Source organism: Falco biarmicus, chromosome 4 (assembly GCF_023638135.1).
Source record: "Falco biarmicus isolate bFalBia1 chromosome 4, bFalBia1.pri, whole genome shotgun sequence".
Classification (NCBI taxonomy): domain Eukaryota; kingdom Metazoa; phylum Chordata; class Aves; order Falconiformes; family Falconidae; genus Falco; species Falco biarmicus.
This window is the reverse complement of record NC_079291.1, coordinates 92,621,472-92,643,177: the sequence shown is the minus strand read 5'-3', so window position 1 is coordinate 92,643,177 and position 21,706 is coordinate 92,621,472. Positions and strand designations below refer to the sequence as shown.

The 21,706-nt window shown below is 38.0% G+C and overlaps 1 protein-coding gene across 2 annotated transcripts in view; it reads right to left on the bottom strand.

Moving 5' to 3' along the window:
- The window catches only part of CNTN3 (contactin 3), a 107,398-nt gene that overhangs the window by 39,468 nt on the left and 46,224 nt on the right, over positions 1-21,706 (bottom strand). For both annotated transcript variants that reach the window (XM_056337641.1, XM_056337642.1), the window contains exons 3-4: positions 13,174-13,269; positions 178-381 (exon numbers count right to left, since the gene is read on the bottom strand). In XM_056337641.1, the coding sequence (XP_056193616.1) occupies positions 178-381; positions 13,174-13,269 (300 nt within the window). The remainder of the gene's footprint in view (positions 1-177; positions 382-13,173; positions 13,270-21,706) is intronic.

Here is a 21,706-nt window from a genome sequence, read left to right as displayed (position 1 = left end):
TGCCAGTGAAATCAGTCAGACTTAGGAGAGGAAGAGGAGCACGCAACACAAAATAGTTTATCTTTTTATAAAGCAATCAATATTCTGAGAACGCATGAAAGGTTACACTGTAAGAAACAAAAACGCTCACTGACGACTAGACGCGTTATTTATTCATGGTGTAAAGGGAAGCCATACCATCCGTGCGCAGCACCAGAGGAGTTGGCGACCCGAGAACCTGGCTGTTGGTTACAGTGCTGGTTACAACGCAGGTGTAATTTCCTACATCTGATGGCTCGACTTTGGCTATGTAGAGGTGACCTGTCTCTTGAGACACAAAACGCCGACTGTCCTCTTGTACAAATGATGGATATTCATTGAAGATCCAAGCAAATGACAATTCTAGTTGGCAATAAAAAAAAAAAAGATGTTTGATATGGGTTTTCACTTTTTTTCTTCAAAGATCAGTTTATCTTATTACTGTATTTTACAATAACGTGTTACATACCATACTGCATTATGTAACAAACAGGACCAGAAAGCTAAGGACTGAGAAAAATAAATTTTAAAAAGCACCAGAAACTAGCAAAACCAAAAAACCAAAAACAAACCATTTTTTTCACCAGCGCTGTATCTCCTCCAGCAGAACAAAAAGGTGAAAGGAATTCAAAATGCTTTACTTTTTTTAATGCTTAATATGCACAGAAATAGGTGCAGACAGCAAAACCAAGACATAAGTTTGCTAAAATAGAAACATTATTCATTCAAGTAGCTACTGAACAACTTGGCTAGAAACTTAGCAGACAGAAACAGCACAGGTGCACGCATGAATGTCAGAAGAGGCATAAATTCCCAGTAGGGCTCACCAAACAGCAAAACTGTTTTTTTTTTTCCATAGAAAAATCCATAAAAATTCTATTTGAAAAAAATCTCTGCCTTATATGGCAACGTAGCCCTCACTACCGTTTGTTATGGTCATTTGAAAGGAAAACCACACTTCAAAATATAAACTAAGAGATTTAGCAAAAAGGGCACTGCACTTTGTTTTTTTCTGACCACCACTCTGAGCTCTGTGTGTCCAATGTTAATTGGCAAAAGCCCCTTCCTGTGCAAGGCCGTGGGCTTGTCTCGTTTAAATCCTACAGAATCAACGGAAATTGATTTTTAATGGTTTTCCATGCAAGAAATAATTTTTCACCCAAGTGCCACTCAGCTGAAAGTTTATAAAAAGATTACAGCTTCTGCAAGTGCTAATTAGAAACTATTATAGCTTGATTGACTTGCCTTCGTGTTAAAATATCTTGTAGCATTCACGCTGCCCCTACAAAACGGGAGATCACCCCTTTTTGCACCGGTTTAATTTGAAAGTGAATGAATTTGGATGCAGTCACAAAATAGGGAGTAGGCATTTTCATAACCCTCACAGTTCAGTATGAATATGCACCCAGGAAAGCGCTAAAGCCGACAGGACAATTTAACGCAAGATAAGATTGTGCAGATGAAAAAAACACTCAATAAATGAAATTATTAAAATATTTATGGACTGGCTAATGCAAAAAGGCTAATGAAATAGCTTATCATAATTGCAAGTTTTTTTTAATCAATATTTAAACTCCTTCCATTAATGTAATTTTTTAAACTCCTTCCATTAACGTAAATAACAGCAGCATATATGAACAATTAACAGTCTCAAGACTTTTCTCAAGAGTTAAAATTCTGTCATATTTGGAAACACTTATTGCTGAAAACAGCCATGTACCTTTCTGGACTTACAGCGTTGCGTCCTCAGGTGAACCAATGGCTTTCACTAAAAGTTCCTTCCTATATAACATAAGAGGTGTAATTATTTTATGATAAGGCAGGCCACCAAGGATTTGCCAATGAAAGATAGGGTAGGTAGTGCAGTGGGAAGCAAAACCCTATGATCTAACTTGACTTGAGTAAGACTTCTCAGATGCGCCACAGGAGTCTTATACACAAGCCAAAGAATATTCATACAGTCCACCAAAAAATAAAAATAAAAATAAATCCGTATAGCTGTTCTCCCATCTTCCACACAAATGCCAAGGTGTAGGGGTCAAGGGTTTGCTGTTGAATTGAGAGGGCTGGTTGTGTAAGCAGTGTGCAGCAGTGCGATGGCATCTGTACGTCATTCGGGCTGTGGGCTGGCACTATTCCATATCTATCAACCGTTTCAAATGAAAAAAATAAAATTAAAAACAAGAAAGTACATCTGAAGAGTCTGAATGGGACTAAGACATCTTCGAGAACAAAGATTGTATGGTCTTGGTAAATGGGAAAGACCAGAAAATAAAGCAAAATTCCATTTCTACAGAGCAGCTGGATGAAGTGATCACAAGGGTGAGGGAGAGGTTGTAGACCAAACTAGGTATCAATTCGGGAACTATAAGAAAAAAAAAAATTACATTTTCAGCTCTACATCAAACTCAGACATTCACAAGACACAAAAGTGAGGGAAGCCAGGTTTTATTGGTTCCAGTATTTATTGAGCTACTTGTTTTCCTTAACTCAAAATATTATTTTATTCTAAAAAAACCTCAAAAAAGAAGAAAAAAAAAAAAAGGACATCATTCAAAACATTGAAAGGGGACGGACAGATCTGAATACGCAGCAGGAAAATAAGCAGCTTGATTTCATTCCGATTATATTGAGTTAAGCGAAGAGTAAACTCATTGAAATCAGTCATTATGATTGTGAAAGCCACGCAAAGTGTATTCCAGCTTAATTGGATCCTTCAACAGCCTATGAATTAGCACTCCTGGAAACCTAATTTCCTATTCAACATATATTTTCATCGGCTCTCTTAAAAAAGGAGCAGAGCGTTTCTTTACCAGTGCCCCACAGCCAATACCTCATTTTATATTTATTGTACTTTACAAAATTGCATTCTTATTTTCCAAAAAGAATTCATATTGAACAACTTGTTCTGTGATTTATTATGTTTACACCATTTGCCTGTTGCTGATCCTAGGGCACCTCAAGGGACATAAACTCACTTCCTCTCTGTCAATTACAAGTTTTCAGTTGATTTTCTGTTATAAATGGAAGTAATATGTCTCTCCTGGGCTTCCTTGGAGATCTAAGCCTTTGCTTTCCAAGGCATTTTTTCCTTATTTGGCTACCATACATGGATAAGGTATTGCAAATTACAGTTATTACTCAATTTTTATTTGTTTACTGCATCTTGGTTGGCTTCTTCCATTTATTTTGCATTATGTGATTATTATTTACTGTGCAGTCTACAAGTCACAACACTCTCAGCATGCTCATACTGTTCTAGGTGTTTTGTGCACCTAAGTGTTCAATTAAGAATTGCTTATAAAATTGCCTGTCATTTTTCAAGCCAATTTTTTTACAAAATTCAGTAATTAAATCAGCATGGCCTTTGAGGTCTACCATGGTAATTTCCTGCCATCTACGAGCCCTAAAAAAAGAACAACCCAAAAAAACAAACCCAAAACCCAAATGCTGCTAAAGGAACATAAGGGGTCGAGACCCACACATAGTAGTTTTTAAACGGAGCTCAAAGCTAGGCTTTAAGCTCATGTACATGCTTTTGAAAAGCTTGCTTTTAATTACATTACACATTTCTTCCAACATAGTGGAAGACCACTGAATGGAACCAGGGCAATTTTATTTCTTTCAGAATTTATGAGGCAGCTGTAGTTGTAGAAATCCAAAGCTATAAACGAATTCAGGAAGTTGTCAAAGCAAAAGTCGGGGGAGGGAAGGCATATAGACCTGCGACCAAAAGGAGAAGGGCAATTCATAAAGTTTATTTTATCCACTAAATGCACAAAATCTGAAATTCATCTCTTGCTCCTTTTGCTCTAGACCATCACTCCTACACATCTGCTCAATATGTATCTGTTAGCTCCATAATTGACATCTAAATGAGATTTCTAAAATAGCCAAAAATAAACGACGTCAACAATATTTTTCTGAAACAGATTTAAACTTATGTTCAAAACCAATTAGATTTCAAACGGTGAAGCAGATGTTTCCATAAATAACCCTGAAAAGAAATTAAAATACTTGATTTTGAGTGCATCAAGCTGACAGAGAGTTTTATTTTTTAAAGAAAAGAAGTTTCATGTCAATCATTGATATCCAAATCTGTGTTATTTCATAAAGTTCTCAAATTCAGATTTTACAGTATTCTGTAATAGAGATTGAGGGGGAAGCTGAAGTATCCTGGTATTTTCTGTCTCAACTGGCACGCTGCCTAACCCACAGAATGGTATATGGCTTTTAAAAAACTGCAGAAGAGTAATCAGGCAAAATTTAGCAATGACTGAAACCGCAATTCAAGACATGGAAATCTGTAACAACCAGCTATTTTGACTTATCTATCTTAGAAGTAATGAAAAAGCAATGCTAGTTTTGAAAGAATAATGACAGATTCCATAATTAAGGAAGAAACCAATGAGATCATCATTTGGCCCAGTTTCAGCTCAAACCACGAGGGAATGAAAAATGGAGAAAAGCCTCTCGCTTTGTGGATGAGCATCGCTCAGGAAGGAGTAAGGGCTCCAGGCACAGACACGGAGCAACAAGGTACAGTTTTGTGGAGCAGTCACACACAGAAACATCCACTGCTGAGGACAGCTCTGCATGTCTGTCTGCACAGGAACCTTGATGAAAGTGCAAAGAAATTGTTTCAAAGTGGGAAATTAATCTGCATGTGGTAAAAGTGCACTAAACTCCCAGAGGATGCTCTTAACCTAGACATAAATGGTCCGTGGTTTGCTGCAGCCTAGTCCTTAGAGGATTACACTGCTACGGATTTAGGTCGCTGTACTCATGGATGCGAATGCCCCCAGGGGTTATAATGCATTTTACCTTACATATACCCCCTTCAAGTGTCTCATTAACTACTCTACTCTTCTTACTTGGGCAAACTGCAGCTACTTTACTCCACTTAGTTCACTGCCTCAAGTAGTCCATCAATCCTTCAGCAGGCCAGCGCACCCATGCATGGCTATTCTTGGTGCCTGGACTTCAGCTAAAAAGGGGGGAAAAAAGGTAATACTTTTATCTCTGGAATAAAATGAATCACATCTTCCTTATTCCTTTGGAAAACATTAAAGGTTATTTTACAAATAAAAATCTTACACACCTAACATAGGTGTTAGTGATCACCTAACATACGTGTCAACTGGGTAAAGTCTTTAGGTGCCACTGTCAAAAATTGTATTGTTTTGACAATGAAAAAACTCTTTAACATTTTATTGGAAATAAATTGTACATGGTTTTATGGATTTTGTGTTAATGTGCTAATTCTTGAGCACATTAAGTGCCCAGAAACTGAAAAACTGCCTTAAGTATGTTCAGCTGGGAAAAAGCAAAACAAAACTCAGAATGTGCATTTCCAAGGGGAACCTGTGTGCGTGCAAGTAGTTAATCCACTAGTAATGCAAATGTCTTTAGCTGCAGCCACTCTTCAGACTACAGTCTACCTACAAACTGTACGTTGGCAGGTGTTAATGTCTTCCATGTAAAAATAATGACAAACACAAAACAAACCTCTATTGTAGGGCTTGAATTGTGGCCACCAGGAGTGAGACAGCGAGTATCTGCTTAAGATCGCCACAACATTTTCCCAACTTGGGGACCAAAGTTTAGAGATTTAGAATTCCCACCAAACTCTTTAGAAGAACTTTCTTCTTTTGGCTGAAGATATTTCTGTTTATACAAAATGTAAATGCATGACGGGAATCTCAGTCCAGCTACAAAAACCAAAGAACATATCCTGAGAAACTGATTTTATTCCTGAGTATAATGGAAACACTCCAATTTGAAACTAATGTATACCATTAACTGTTTTGGCATAAAAGGTGAATTATTTTATAGATAAAATATAAAAGATCAATTTTCAGCACACTGTGCAGGTAATAAGGCATACAACTTCTGTGTATGGAATAACCCAAAACAATGACAGAAGTGAGAGAGACCAATGTAATATCTTGCAATTTCAATCTACGCATTTAATGAGAATATCGAAACATTTTAGCTGAAATTGCAAGGTTCCTAATTCAGGCTAACACCTGATTTCCATTTTTATATGGAATATGGTAAGAGTTCACTCGTTTTCTGGATTTGAAATGAGCTAGTGTGATGTAAAGAAAAAAAAAAAAAAGTGACACAGTTCTTTAAACACAGTTGCAGCATACATTGTGTTTTTCTTTACTGCTCCCACATCACAACCATAGAACCAGCCCAGCAGTCACAGCTGCCCAGGTGACACAGCTCCAGTGACGCAGGATAGTACTCTGAAGGTCTGCCTTTCTCTATACTGAACAATTTTTAGAGTTAAGTCTTTCAAAGCAGCATCAAAAGCAAAGCACACCATTGTAATTTAAAAACATAAGCATATCTAAACTCATCCTTAGGAAACACAGATGTTCCAAGACTGGCAGCATAATTTCTTTATTAATATCATACACACAAAAAAACCCAAAAACCAACTTCCCCCAAACAAAAAAACCCCTTACAGTACGTGCATTTCCAAACAGCACATCCACTGGAAAAGCAGCTCGGCCATATGGCCTTGCCTGCTCTCTGCCTTTTCTCCCTCTCTGCTGCTACACGTGGGATTTGACCATTAGCTAGTGTTAAGTTTCAAACCAAACATGACCCTGTAATATAAAAGTGGTCCCTTAATTGGCAGGTTAAATGTTCCTTGGTGCTCCGAAGGAAGTCCAGATGCTAATGGAAAAGTCTAAGAAAATGCTTTTCTACATTTGGGTTCCAATGTAGAATAAAAACCCAATTTTGCTTCCCTTATAGCTGTGCTGGATGATGATGGATTAGTTTCTCTTTATCACATTTCAGAACTAATTGTTTCAGACTAGCTGTCATTCAAAGTGTACTGGCTCCAATCAAATTGTTTGCACTCTGGAAGTATGCAGAAACGTAGGAAACTGCTTTGGGAAGCAATATTTAAATACATACCCATTAGCCATATCCATTTCAAATGACAAATTGTTCTTTTAATCACCTCCCTAGAACTTTACATTTAATAGCTCAGAGCATTTCTAAACAACTCTGTTGTGCTTTTTCAATAGTTGAAAGTATTTGAAATTGCTTCCTGCCTGTAATAATTTTGAGGATAAAAAGATGATATTTTAGTTTATTGCTCAACTAAAACACATCTGATTTCTTCTGAATGTTAAATATTAGGGAGATAAACTAAGGGAAGCTAATGGAAATACCCAAGAGTAAATTTTCAAAGGAACATACTAACATTTTTAGGTGGAAGTAGTAATTAGTGACAAGTTTCATTTGGTAGTCTTGCACTCATTTAGGAGAAGGTACTTGGTAAACCCCTGTGAAAAACAGAAATTACTTGCAGTACTCTTGTTAAGATTGTAATGATCAGCTATGACTGTGTGCTGAGACTGCAGCCATCTCCCTCCTGCCTCTTCCCAATCAATTACCTTGTTTCCAAAGAAAACCTCAAATATTTTAGTAGAGAAGATGAAGAGCTGGAGGAAAAAAAACCCTACAGTTACAACTTGGGGATAAAAACAATCTTAGTATGAGGGCCAAATCAAGTTATTTTCTCCAATTTTCTCTTTTTCCCAAGGCATACCTGAGATACCTGGGACTAGCAAAGTGAAAAGGCTTGACGTGAACTTTTTTCTTGCAAATTGGTTCTTCCTAGTCTACCTCTCCCTCTTTCTTTGCATCCCCCTCTTCCAAAAAATACCCCATCACCAAGAGGCATAGTTTCCCATTAAAAGACAGCACATATTGCTGCCTCTTTCAGTTTATTCCAGTTCAGGAAATGAGAGCAGATATCAGCAATAACGGGCACATCCCATAGTCTTGCAAAGTCTTCTGGAGTGCCCACATTTTGCTGATGAAACTTCTGCAGTATTACTTCCACAAAAGCCCGCCCTGCTCTTGGCTCTCTCCCACAACGCTTCAGTGAACCTTTAGTGAAAATAAGTGTACTGCAGCCAGCAGGAGCTGGTCCTATCTTATGCAAAGTTCCACCTTGGGCTATAGGTGAAATTGTACCCCTTACTACACAGACTATAGGTTCTGGCATGCCCTCTCACCCTGCCAGTGAAAAGAATAATCTAGCTTTAATAGTGATATACAAAAATATTTTTTTTCCAATTTGTATACTTGGGAATGCTACTTTAAATAAATGAATGACTGAAGGCTAGAATCTTTCCTTAAAACAAAATGATAAACTGCAATATTCCCATAATCATTTTGCAATGGTTTTTCAAGATGTAGCGCAAAATTTACGACAGCTAGTATTACTGATCATAGGTATTACCAGGCTTTATGCGCTACTCACTACCTGGCTATGAAGTTATCCCTCACGATTTAGATACGTCTCTTAAATTAAGACTTACAAAAGGGACAAAAGACCAAATATCTAAAAAATAAGTCAGAAACACTAATATATTCCTACGTTCAGTGTCATTGCTGCGCATAGTGAAACATGGAGTTAGACTTCTGTAAGAATCTGGAGTGATGCTGTGCTTCTCCAGTCTGCCCTTTTCCCACCTGGACTCACATCTTTTGCTGAACGTTTCTTAGGCCACTACACACCTCCACACTAGCTTAAAACCACGTACTGTCAAGTAGCTGCAGATGTTGCACAAATCCATAGATGAGGATATCCTAATTTTAGTCTGTTTACTTCAGCCTGGAATACAGGTTTATCAAAACAAGTGCTTTAGAAAGACTGATTTGCTAAAGGGCAGAACAGAGAAAGCAGCTCTGTAGCATTGGTTTGTTACTGGTGGTGAAAATAATGCTCTGACAGATAGAAATCATTGCAAAATCCAGCTGTGAACATGCATTATTGTCCCTCATCCAGACAAATATAAGTGTCCCTTGAGTACCATTTGATTTCAAACTGTCAGCTGAAATTTGTGCAGATGATGACGAGGACACTGGTAGGACTATTGCAAAATACATTTTTAAATAAAAATACCATTTCTCCTTGGCAGGTTGAGAACAGCTCGAGAATACTATGGAACCATTTTTAAGGCCATTGCTTTTACAATATTCAACGTACTATTCTCCTTAGAATGCATTTTTGTGCAAAAAGCCTCATAATGTGCCCATTGAAAGTATGATTTATTGCTCATGCCCAGATGATTGTCATCCACAATCCGCAACAAAAGCAAAAAGTAAAGGTGCAAACCCAGGATGCTTTCCACCTCCTGCAAATACACTGATGGTCAGTAGAAAAAAAAGCCCATATTCTCGAGTTCTGTCAGTTTGGTTTTGCTTTGTTTTAAGGGTATGAAATGTCTCCAAAGCCAAATAAGTAAAATTAATTCAATTTATAGCTCCCTGAAATATAGCATGTTGACGATTCAAGAGCTGCCAAAAAGAAACAATCAAAGCATCAAAACATTTTGGGCATATGAGATATTTTCCGTGCTCTGTTATTCATGAAGCAGTCTTGCTGGAACTTGCAGGTCTCCAAATAGCAATACAAGAGACGAGCAAAAATTTGCAAGTCTAAATACTAATTTACAACAGACATGACATTATTCACTGAATGATTCGTCATACCAAACAGTGAGAAAAATTGGGATCTATTTTTCCATGATCTAATACCATTACATATTAGCATGTCACAACTTGAAAATAATATGCTAGAAGCTAAATTGATCCCTACCGTTCCAATATGTTCCATTTATCAATTAAGTCTGCATTTATCAAGACATGATAGGAAGAGGGAGGACATATTCCTGCTGCTTTGTATGTGTAGAAATACCCTTGCCATAGCACAGGAAATAGGAACATGTATCACAAGAGGCTAAACAGGAATATAAGACAAGTAGAATTTCCTTGTCATTTCCAAGCAACAGCTTGTCGGCTCCACAACATTCTTGCCATTTACTGAAGTTCTCATGCGTTATGGTCATATTTCAGGAGGTAACACGGCAAGCCTGAATAACCATCAGGCAAATCTTCACTTCCACCATTAAAAATCACTTTTTTCTCTGTGTATAAAGTGGCCCTGAAACCACCAAAGACATCAGAAGGACTATGCCTCCTTTCTTCTTCCTCTCCCGACAAGCAGAATAAAACTCTTAAATCCAAAATCAGTATCAGATTAGTAAAACTGACTGTATTAAAAAAATGCAAATTACAACATTCACCATAACAGAAATAATAGCTTAAGACAAGCCACATGGTAATCAAAATACACATACAGTAGTAACAGTAGGTAAAATCCAAAAGGAACTTGCAGATTTGCTTTACTCAAGCCTTTGTCACTCCTTAGATACCGGTTTTGGAACAAAATCAATAGCAGTGAAAAATCATTTTTAGATCATCATATGTCTAGCCTTTTCAATTCTTGGCAGAATGGAAAAAATCAGCATTGCACGAATGTTTTTTAACCAGCTGCATGTTAAGTGTGTCCAATATTACATTCTGTATGTTGAGATGTTTGTTATATTGACAGTCCTTTAAAACCAAACACACAACAGTAATGCATTAAAAAGTCAACACAGTTGTACAGAGTTCAGTAGAATTTAATGGTTGTAACAACTAAAAAAGATAAAGAGATCTAACTAAATCAATTTTAGATGCCATTTTATCTTTTGAGTATGTGGGCGAGATGATTTACTGATTTGTGGAAAAAACCAGGGTATTTGAACAGGTTTCCTGTAACAGAATTAAAATTACGTACAGAAGTATGGTCATGCAGAACAATGACAGATGACCACCTTAATTATCCAAAAAATCACTGCTCAATTAAAATAGAACTTACATTAGCTAACATAAAAGCCAATTGAATTAGTAAAATATCTGGGGGGAAGCCTTCACACACAGCCAGTCATTTATTGAATCTCCCACTCAGTAAATCTCAAACAAGACTGCTAAAAAAGGGAATGCCAAAAGAGGGAAAATGCACTAACTGAAGAAAAAATTGGAGTGCTTTGTGATACAGCTCATGTTTAATGACAGAATTATAAAACTGATCTGTGCACCCTTAACTGAAAACACTGAGTACCATCTTCCTCCCCCATACACCAACAGCCATCACAGAAACAAAGCTAAAATCTAAGCTCAGGCTATGAAGTTAAATGGAGTTTCACTGTTGGTTTAAATCGTAGATGTCCATGCCCTGATGGAACCGAACTGCAGACTTCCTAAGGACAGAAGTACCATTAACCTCATGAATAATTCGCTCCCCACTGAAAGGAGATATTCCTATTACTGACATAAATATCCATGGCTAAGACAAGCAAAGAAAAGTATGCCAAATAGGGGAAAAAAAGCAGTTTCCTTTTCCCATACTACTACATTTCTTTTGGGATGAACAATAGTTGCTATTGTAACTGGAATACAGTATACAGAAAAATAATCACAATTTAATCAAGTCTCTTCTTGAAGACTTCTTACAGAGAATATAAGAAATCAGCGCAATTAAGCTAGCCAGAACTCAAAAATTGCATGACATGACTGAATACAAAAGAAAAACATTTTGGGCACTAAATGAGAAAAGCAAACAAGGTATTATGAGAAGGTTTTTAGAACTGGTATTGTCTGCAATTATTTGATAGCTGAGTGCAACAAATACAGAATCGATGGGGAACAAAACCAAACCAGATCATCTATCTGGAAAGGGCTGAGTAGCCCCTCAGAGCCAGGTCAGGTGTTCCTAAACTGCCTCCGCTATTCCTAACTAACAACTTCTGCTTAGCAGATGGATATTTTGCCTAAGACTTACTGACCTGCATCCTATTGTGGCAGATCTAGAGGCACTACTGTATGCTTGATGTCACTGTGCTATAGGTTGGTTTTGGTGAAGAAAGAAGAGGAAGGATTTCTTTCCACCTCACTCCATGTCTCCTGAAAACATTACTGATTAATCCTCCAACTCTCAGACAAATCCAAGGATTTTAAGTAGTTCTGCTACCAATTCTCAGTTCCATTCGATAATTCAGGGAGCCCTCTGTTCTCTCTTTTTTTTCATGTTATAACACAATTAGCATGGGAGTTCTCCATCATATCCCATCTGCTGACTGCAAAAAAAATTCTCACCCATTCCACATGCTGATTTCAAGCACTGTTCCTAGTAACATAAGAATGTTTTGTATCACGTCCTGTTCAACACCTCAAACTTAAATGTTACAAGAGTCAGGCAGAGCTGTAATTTGACCGTCACCTCTGGGTGTATATTCATGCAAGGGATAAGAGTACAAGGATGGCTGGGGTAATTCAGAGTTTGGACTGCATACAGAAGCAAAATTTAATCATTCTAATTCTTAGAGATAGCTGAGTGAATGACCCATTTTCTCAGCAGCTGAAAAGACAAAGCTGTTGTAAGGCTATAAAAATGATTTAAGAGTATGTATCAGTTTAGAGAGAGAAAAATTCTGCAAGCTCAGACAGTTGTAAAATTGCCACTTTATGGTTGTGTCTGCTTGGACTCTACCAAATTTAAGAGGCCACAACACCTACATTATTGTATTCAATGTTTAGTTTATACTACCTTGTCTTTACAATCAAATCTAATGTTTAACATCACAGCCCTTCAATACTGAGACTTCACATCAATTAAAAACAAATAAACCCAGTTCCTTTCAAATAGTACTTGAAGCTCAATACAATTAGTCAAAGACTGAAGATGCAGAATGAATGCTAAAATGCTCTTGCAACTTTTGTCCACCAAGAATCCACATATCCAGTTCTCTCCCCCCCCGCCCCCCCCCCCCCCCCAAGACAGGAGTGTTTTAAATTATGTCTATATCATTACATTGCACTATCAAATGCCTTGACTGCAAGAAAGCAGGCAGATACTAGCATAATTAAAGACAACTGTCTACTCTTTGCAATTGTCTAGTCATAGTGAAAACGAGATTCATCGAGGCTTGGCAATTGTGAAATTGGGCAGAATTTAACTCTAGAAGATACTAAATTAATTACTGGAAATATCATAAAAATCAGACATGTTAAGTGCAAAGAAATTACGAGAAAAGCATTTCAAGATAAAAGTAAATCCTCTAAATTATATCCCCCTCCCTATTTTGCTTTTGTTTTCTTTCTCTCTCTATTTACTTCAGAAACTAGATTTCATTCTTGCTCTCTCTCTGAAGAATACTTCTGGATTCCCAGGGTGATATTCCCCTTTACCGTCAATCAGCTCCGGTTGAACACAAAGCCTGGAAGGCCCCTTACCTCCAGCCCGGGGGGGCAGTCCACAGAGCAGCACGACTCCCTGCCCCTCGCGAACGGACACTGCGCTCCTCATTTTTGTCCTGGAGTTTTCAAGATCTGTTTTAAAAAGAGAGGTGAGCTGTATATTAGGAAACAGAAAAAACCCTAAAAAGTACAGGAGTTTCAAGTTCTTAAACCCTGATATCACATCTCCTGCTACATAACTAGATTCAGCTATTTCGGTGGATCAGTTGCAAAAGAAATAGCTGTTCAACACGAGGGAGGATGACAGAATCAGGACTGAAGTGTACTAGAATGTAATTAAACAGATCCTATGGCTAATTTTGTTCTTATTCTAGGCTTATTCTACCCTAATTTTGATAACCAAAAAGGAATCATAAGCAAAACGTAAAAATAGGTCTTTAAGCCCTGGTTTCTTCTGAAATGAAGGCTCTGATGAAAATAGCATCAAGATCCTACTGAGCTCCTCTAACCAACCACAGAATAGCGCTAATAACACAGCTATTCAGGAAACTGTTACACATCTTTCCAAATAGAAAAGAAATCCCTCAGCCTTCTCCCTGCAGCAGAACCCCTTGTAACATCACTAAGCTCTGGCGAAGGCAAGAACTCTGCACCTCAGTGCACTGACCCAGCACTCCGCCTGGCTTCAAGTCTTCTGTGATCATTTGAAGCTGTGTAACAGGGGATGCAAATGCCACTGAGTATACATAAACACAAGTATTTAATCCTAAATTTATATTAACCTTCCCTCAAACTAGTGACTCAAGATCCAAGAAAGTATGGCCTCATTATATCCTTGAATTAAGCTAGATATAACATTGTTTAGAAACTAAGACTGAGGTTCTACACTAAGAAAGATTCTTTCCATGAATAAACCATATATTTTTCCATAATAAAGCCAAACAGAAAACAAAAATCTATTTGTTTATAACCTTGTAAAGGTACTAATGCACAGTCTTTAAAATAAGGCCATTTTATAACCAAGGAGTAGAGCTGACCAACAGTAGCTACTTCCCAAAAATACAGTATTTTTTAATATTGAAAAGCAACAGCTGTTACAATTAGAACACTGAACAAGAGTGATTAGAATTTCAATGCTTCATTTAAAAGAAAAAAACATTTCATGCTCCAGTAAGATATTGTTGTATTATTCTTTGTTACTGCACGTAAAGCTCACAGGAGGGTTTCTTAAAAGTGCTGGTTTCAGCTTTCCAACTGAATTTCTGTGCAGGTGCATCTCAGGGACGTTCTCAGGCACAGATTACATTGGGATCCAACAACTCCCAAGTCATGAAAGGAATAACCAAGAGCTGACAGCACCCCAAAGCACATACACTGCTCCATATTAAGATGAAAACAGCTATGCAATTCAGATTTAAGAATTTACAAAAAAAATTATATATTTTTACATATAGAATGAATTTAGACCAAGGTTTGCACTCTTAGATCATAACCACTGCAAGTCATAAATCTTATGTAATACGCAGAATTTCTGTAATTAAAATGAAATGGTTCATCACTGCTTTCTAAGCATATGCACTCATTTCCTGCAAATAGAGACATCCAGAAACTTGGTTGTCTTTGCACTGTCCATTGGGCCATATGAGCAGGCTGGGATTTGGGCTGGCAGCACCTTGGGAAGGGACAGGACCTGCAGGGCGTGCCGAGGCATTCACAAAGGCACCTCCTCATTATCCTGCAGGTACCCCGCAGCGACCCACCGCAGCTCTGCACTTTGATGCGTTGCAATATTGTACTGCAGAAGTTATTAATCCCTGATTGCAGATGAAGACTGCTGTCACAGGGAATATTTTTTGGGGAAACAAGAAGTAATGCAGAATGCATCAGAAAATGAAGAATGAGCGATACTACAATAAAAGAGTAATTTTTCACTAATTGGCAGGAAGCTCTCCATTCTACCTTCTAGGGTGGCTGAAGTACCAGACTAATCACACAGCTGCGGAAATATCATCACTTAATTCATTTATATACTTGCATTTTCTCTTTACACATTGTCTGGCACCACTTTGAAAAATAACTAAATACCACCATGCAAAAGAGTAATAGAATTCTCTATTAGCATTATACAATGAAACCCAAACCTCTGACAGTACTCGCTGCTTATATATGAGATTCTGGTCTGATTTTCAGGTATCTCTGTAGCATATTCAGAGTATTAAAGGTCAAAGACAGTCGTGTTTGGTGGAATAGTGAGAGAGTTTGTTTCTTTTTGTGTATGTGTGGGTTGGTTTGTGTTGGGTTTTTTTGTTGCTGTTAGGGTTTTTTTTTTGTTGGGGTTCCCCCCCCCCTTTTTTTTTGGTTTGTTTTTTTTTTTTTTTAATAAAGCCAGTATTCTAAAGCAATAACAGCTTTATCTTCTAACAAAACTTGCTACTACATGAAATCATTGGGAAGGAACATTAAGTTCTCAGAAAACTGACAGAGTAAATAAAATACTGTAACAAGTGGCCAAATAATGGAAAAGATTGTTTACTTTTACAGATCGATTTGTATCTCTGAAATCAGGGGCACTTATCCTGCTGAAATGTCTTAATAGATAAAATATAACTGGAAACAAAGTATGAAGATAAGAACAGGGCAGAAGAAGTTTTTGAGAAGCAATGAGTCAACAGGACTCGCTTTTTAGCGCCCCATGGGATGACAATATCCCACCGTTTTCTTTGAAATAAAAGGGCAGAACATATATGAAGTATTTCTGCATTTTATCTATTGATCTATGGATCATCTTATTCATCATCTGACTTTTAAAACTTATCTACTTTCTCAAACTAGTAAGCAAAATGATGTTTTAGTTAAGTTTCTCTTGCCTACATTTTTTTTTACTTCTTACTTGCATGTATTGTTTGTTATGCCCCACTTTGATCTCCTTTCATCTGAAATGCTACCATTCCAGCAGGAAACGAGCAACTAGGCAAAGTCTCCAATTCTAACACTGAAAATATTTTGATAAAAATGTTACAAAACCTGACTACAAAAGGAAAAAAAATTGCAGCGTAAACCCAATCTAGACCTTTGTAATTTGCAAATTAAATGTTTTTATTGCCTGTTTATAGTTTGCCATATAGAAGAAAGTTTAAAAGTAGCAACTGAGACTTCCCGACTCCTGAAACAGCATTTTCTTCCCCTTTACCCTGCTAATACTCACTGCTTTAGTACCAAGTACATAAAGTTACATCAACTGAAATACATATGCCATTGCAATAAAATGGAACAAGAAAATGTAATTCAGCTTTATTGAAAAGTCTTTTATTCTGCCCAAAAAGGAGAACAATGAAACATGTTCTTGCACATACAAACAAGAAAGATACAAAAACCACATATTCCATTGGGTTCTCTCCTTGCATTTTACAAGCTAAGTTTCAAGTCTCAAGCACATTGCTAAGAGAGATTTCAAAATATGAAGTAACAGTAGCATGAGTATAATACCCCGTAGTAACTGTTTTATGCATTTGGAACAGAAGTATTTAACAGTTCGTGTGATAACCCTGACAGCTAAAAGACACATGTTTGTGAATTCATGAGGGGAAAAGAATAAGCTACCTGAAGCATCCATGTAGAGGCAGAACAGAACTTGTTGACATCAGGTGAGAACATGTGAGAAAAAAAATTGATCTTCACCTGCAGAACACATGCCTGTTGACTGCATTCATTGCAGTTCACTGCAAGTACCTTCCAAAATGTTTCCAGTTTCTAAAATCTTGTGTAATCAAGGAAGGTAAGCAAATGGATCATGCAACATCAGATCAAATATTATGCCTACACTTTGAAAAGACACAGAAGACCACTTCATGAAAAATCCAAATAATTTTGGATGATAAAGCTGTCCCCCCCCCCCCCCCCCCCAACTCCTGGCTTGTGGCAGTACTGAGTTATATTTTGCCAAGAAACTTGTGTGATGTTTCACCCCTGGTCACACAGATCTGTACATAGGATTTTCATGAGATTAGCAGAGGCTCCTAGGAGTTTGCTTGGTGGTTTTGGTGGTTTTTGGTGGGGTTTTTTTGTTTTTGTTTGGTTGGTGGTGGGGTTTTTTGTTTTTGTGGGTTTTGGGTTTTTTTTGTTTGGTTTGGTGTTTGGTTTTTTGTTTGTCGTGTTTTTTGGGTTTTTTTTTTTTTTTGTTTTGTTTTTTTTTTTTTTTGTTTTGTTTTTTTTTTTTTAAGTAATGCACAGGACTTATTCACTCCCTGCAGAGAAGCAGGATTTAGCAGGTCTCCAACTGCAAGTCCACTGACGCCCAAGTATCTTATTACACTTACCTCTACTGGTATTTATTGTCAACAGACATTTATTAGCAATTCTACCATGTTTTGGTAAGAACACTGCAGAACAAGGGTTCATATTCTACAAACTGAACTGTCCCTTAAGAGCCACAAAAACATTTACTCCATTACTTCATTAGACTCGTTGTTCAGAGCAGCAGAACTTGTTAAATATACTTTATGTGTAATTCTGTACTGGTAAGATGCTCAAGTACCTAAAGTCAGACAACCAAATCTTAACTGTTTTTCTGAACAGGTAATTCTGAAGCGGGAACTTTGTTCTATGTCAGCACATAATGAAGTACTAATTCACAACTCGCTTGCCCTGGTAAAAGTCACATTATGAAGAATAAATGAAACACCAGTCTCTCGGCTCCTAAGAAAAAAATAAAAGCCTCAGCATGTTGTAACAGCTATGTTGGTAATGACAGCTTCTGGAGGACATGAAAGATGACAAAAATTGTTTCTTTAAAAAAAACCATACCAAACCAACCTCTTAACTAGCAATTAAATCACCAAGTTATGTGCACACACAACCATCTTCCCCCCAGCTCTATACCCAAAATTGGCTATAGCAAGGCGTTTCCATGACCCTGGACTTTATGCTACTTTAGACAGATACCAGGAACTGAACATATACTTGTCATAATTTTAGTTTCTTAAAAATATTGTTATCTGCTCAACAGAACAGTTGGGATACACGGCCTGTTAACCCCACCACACCGCCTGCAGACAGACAGGCCTGTGATACAGCACAACAGAGCCAGACATGGAGCAAGCGAGACTGCATGATCCCTGGGATCAAGCCTGGGAGAATTGTGCTGGAGTGGGAGGGAGGGATGAGACCAAAAATTATCTCCGTAATCAATTACTGTTGGAGATAGAGAGAGAAGAAAAATATTAACAGCGCACAAGTGAGCATTACTCAAAGCATGCAAAGAACCCTGGTGATTTGTCACAGTGAAGAGATTCACTGGCTACTGGGGAACCACCTCGACAGTTTCATTTTTGTCAGGCTAGTGTTACAGGGAAAGCATATAATTTCACAGCAACCTCTACAAAGTCTCTTAATGCTGTCATACACTGCTGAACTTTCATTTTATAGCACGACATTTATCTGTACAAAGCTAACAGTACAGCAGGTTACACACACACACTATAGAGTGTTTTGAAAACCCCGTTTCAGAAAGAGGAGCAGCTCCAGCCCTGCGAGCGTACTTGGGCAGTCCAGGAGCACCAGCACAGCTCCTCGGCTGATATCCAGCCCTGCTGCCTACAGCCACCCAGGCCCCAGCCATTTTGCCCTAAAGGCTCCAGGGACAGGGCAAGCAGAAACAGCCTCCCACCCTCAAGGTAGTTTTTATTCACAGCCCAAAGCACTGCTTAGACAACTGAGTTTTTCATTTGAAATGCTGCTCCCACCTCTGCTCACATTACATCGGTCTCATTCAGCAAAGCCCATCCGACCCTGGTTCTCACATCCACAGCAACACTGCTAGTAAGATATAACAAACTTCTACATAGAGCAAAAAGGGGGGGGAAGAGACCACCACATGAAAAGCAGAATGCCTGACAAGCAAGTCGTGCAGGGATTAACAGGCTGCTGGAGCCAGTTGCAGCGAACAGTACCAACCAACACCACCAAAAACTTCCTTACAGAAATTTAAAAACCCTTCATCTCCCCTTAAATCTCTTGGGGTGCAGCAAAAAAAATTAAAAAAATTAAACAAGATAAAATTAAAACACTCTCAGCCCAATTAAATGATTCTCATTTAAAAGTCAGACAACAAAGTCTGTGTCTTTACATAACACAACTAGGAAAAGCCAGAAAGAAATTGGCACAGAGCACAGTGAACATGAGATGCCAGCATGGAAAGAAGTAGAGGAGTCTTCAGTCATGAGGGAGAAAGAGGGACTGAGAGATGAGATGTTTTTGTGGGCTGTGTGGTACTGCAGGAAGACAGCAGTAACAGCAGAGGGGGGGAAAAAAAGCAGCAAAAGGAACACTAGTAGCATAAAAGCTGAATCAACATCTGATGAGCAGGGAATTATTGTTTTAAACATGCTTTGCAGTGGCAAAAATGCACTGAAAGAACTGGAAAAGATAGTGTTACAAGGGAAACGTGTGTTTTGAGAGAAAAAACTTTCTCCAGTAGGTATTTCCAAAAAATATGTCTTCCATCAGTTTCTATTATCTCGGAATTACCACTCAACTCAAGGCAAACACAGCACCGAATAACACAATTCAAGCAATTTGGGAAATATCTCAGGAGAGAAGGATGTTTGCTCAAGGAAATTATCCTACAGCCACGTTCTCAGATGTAACACAGATTTTGTCTGCTGCCAAACACTTTCCTAAAACAAAATCTAAGCATATCCTGACAGTCTACAAAGCACCTCCATTGCTAACCACTCATGACCACAAAGCAAGTTTCGTGTTGAAGAACACGAGGCTACTGACATTTTAATAGCTAAACAGACAGGTAAATGCTTTACCAGACCTAAATCTAATTACCTGAAGGTTTATTTAATAAACAGCAGTGTTTCCAAGAAGACTTACATTACTAAATAAATCAATGAAAACCATCCCACAACAGTTCATTTTTGAAGCAGTGGGAACATGCAGATGACAATGGGATTATTTTTCTCACTTCCACGGACTTCACTCCTTTATCTTCCTCAAAACAGCCACCTTCCTTAAAGAAATGGATAGATTCTCCCACAAATATTACAGAATACAGGTAGGTTATCACCAGAGAGTATTGCCAGGATACGGGTAACCAAAATCTGACATTTCCCCATCTCACTTGGTACAGAGCACCTGGCAGAATGCCCCACTGCTTTGATTAGGGACATGTGGACTGTAACAGATGTAACGATGACAAATAACAGATATAGCAGATGAGTAAGTGTCCTTTCAACAGATGTCTTAGCACAGCTGCTGCTTCACACATAAAAACACAGCAACTTGTTAGTCAGCATAAAAATCCAGTATCCACAGACCTTCAAAATATTTGTAATTCTCATCAAAATGTGTCCTACCTGGGTTAAGCAAAATAATATAAAACGCTAAGGTTTATATAGAGCTGCAAGCATAACAGGGAATGCCCTGAACTCCAACACAGCTAATTAAAAAACACAGCCCCCAAAGAAAATCTTTGGGAGCTGCTTCAGCCCTCCACAGCCTGTGGACCACCTCTCTGAGGATCAGGTTCTCCAAAGCTCTGCAACCTCAAGAACACATTTCTTGCCGTGTTTGAAACTCTGAAGGAGCTTTGTCTGTTGACGTTTGTCCCTCCAAGGCCAGCTTTGCAGCCAGCAGGCACATGCAATGAAACAAGCCATCTCCCCATCCATGATCTACAACGCCAGAGTAATTTGCCAAGGAGGAGAGAGTAAACCTTATCCCATGACCCACTCTGCCAGTCACCTGTGCCATTTCCTTTTTCAGAACTGGTTGGTTTTACCTCTAGCTCCAGCTGCTGCTCAGTATTTTTAAACTTGACATGTTGGGGATCCTGAAGAGCTAAACCAGGTTTTTATTTTAATAATTCTCCGGTACACTGTTTCTCAACCTAAAAACAGACAGGTTTGTCAGGTATGTTCGCCTCAACTCTTTAATACAAAAAGTACAAGGGAACTTAAGAGAAGGTGACCATTTCTATGTAAATTATTTCAGTAACCGACTTGAAGTCAGCCATAGAGGGGATAGGGTGCAAGGACAAGAATTAATACTGTATCAAGAATAATATTTTCAGAAGAAATTCAAGCTTTTAGTTTTATTAGCAGTTACTGGTAGGTAAAAAAATGTAGAAGCAGAAATAGAAGCAATATATTTTCATGGTAGCACGTTTGCCTGGTTTGCATAGGGGAAGAACAGTTATTTAACAGTTATTTAACTGTATTAACTATTCACATCATGATTTTAAGAAAGAGGTAAGTGAATTTTCACATTTGACAAAACTCAGACTTAGTATTGTGAATATAGCATACGGTACTGACATTAATTGCTTCTGTGATCTTCAAATCTAACATTTCTGAAACAAGGATGTAATGTACTCTTCCTACTCTTCCTTGGGTACTCCACTACAACTGCGGCAGCACCTACCCGAGCACAAAGACGTCGCCACAGCATAAAATAGATTCTGGAAAAATGCTGCAAACATTTATGACTATAAATCTCTTAGGTTACTAGCTAGGATTAGATTACATTAACAGGCTCAGGACAGGACAGATAAGAAAAATGATCT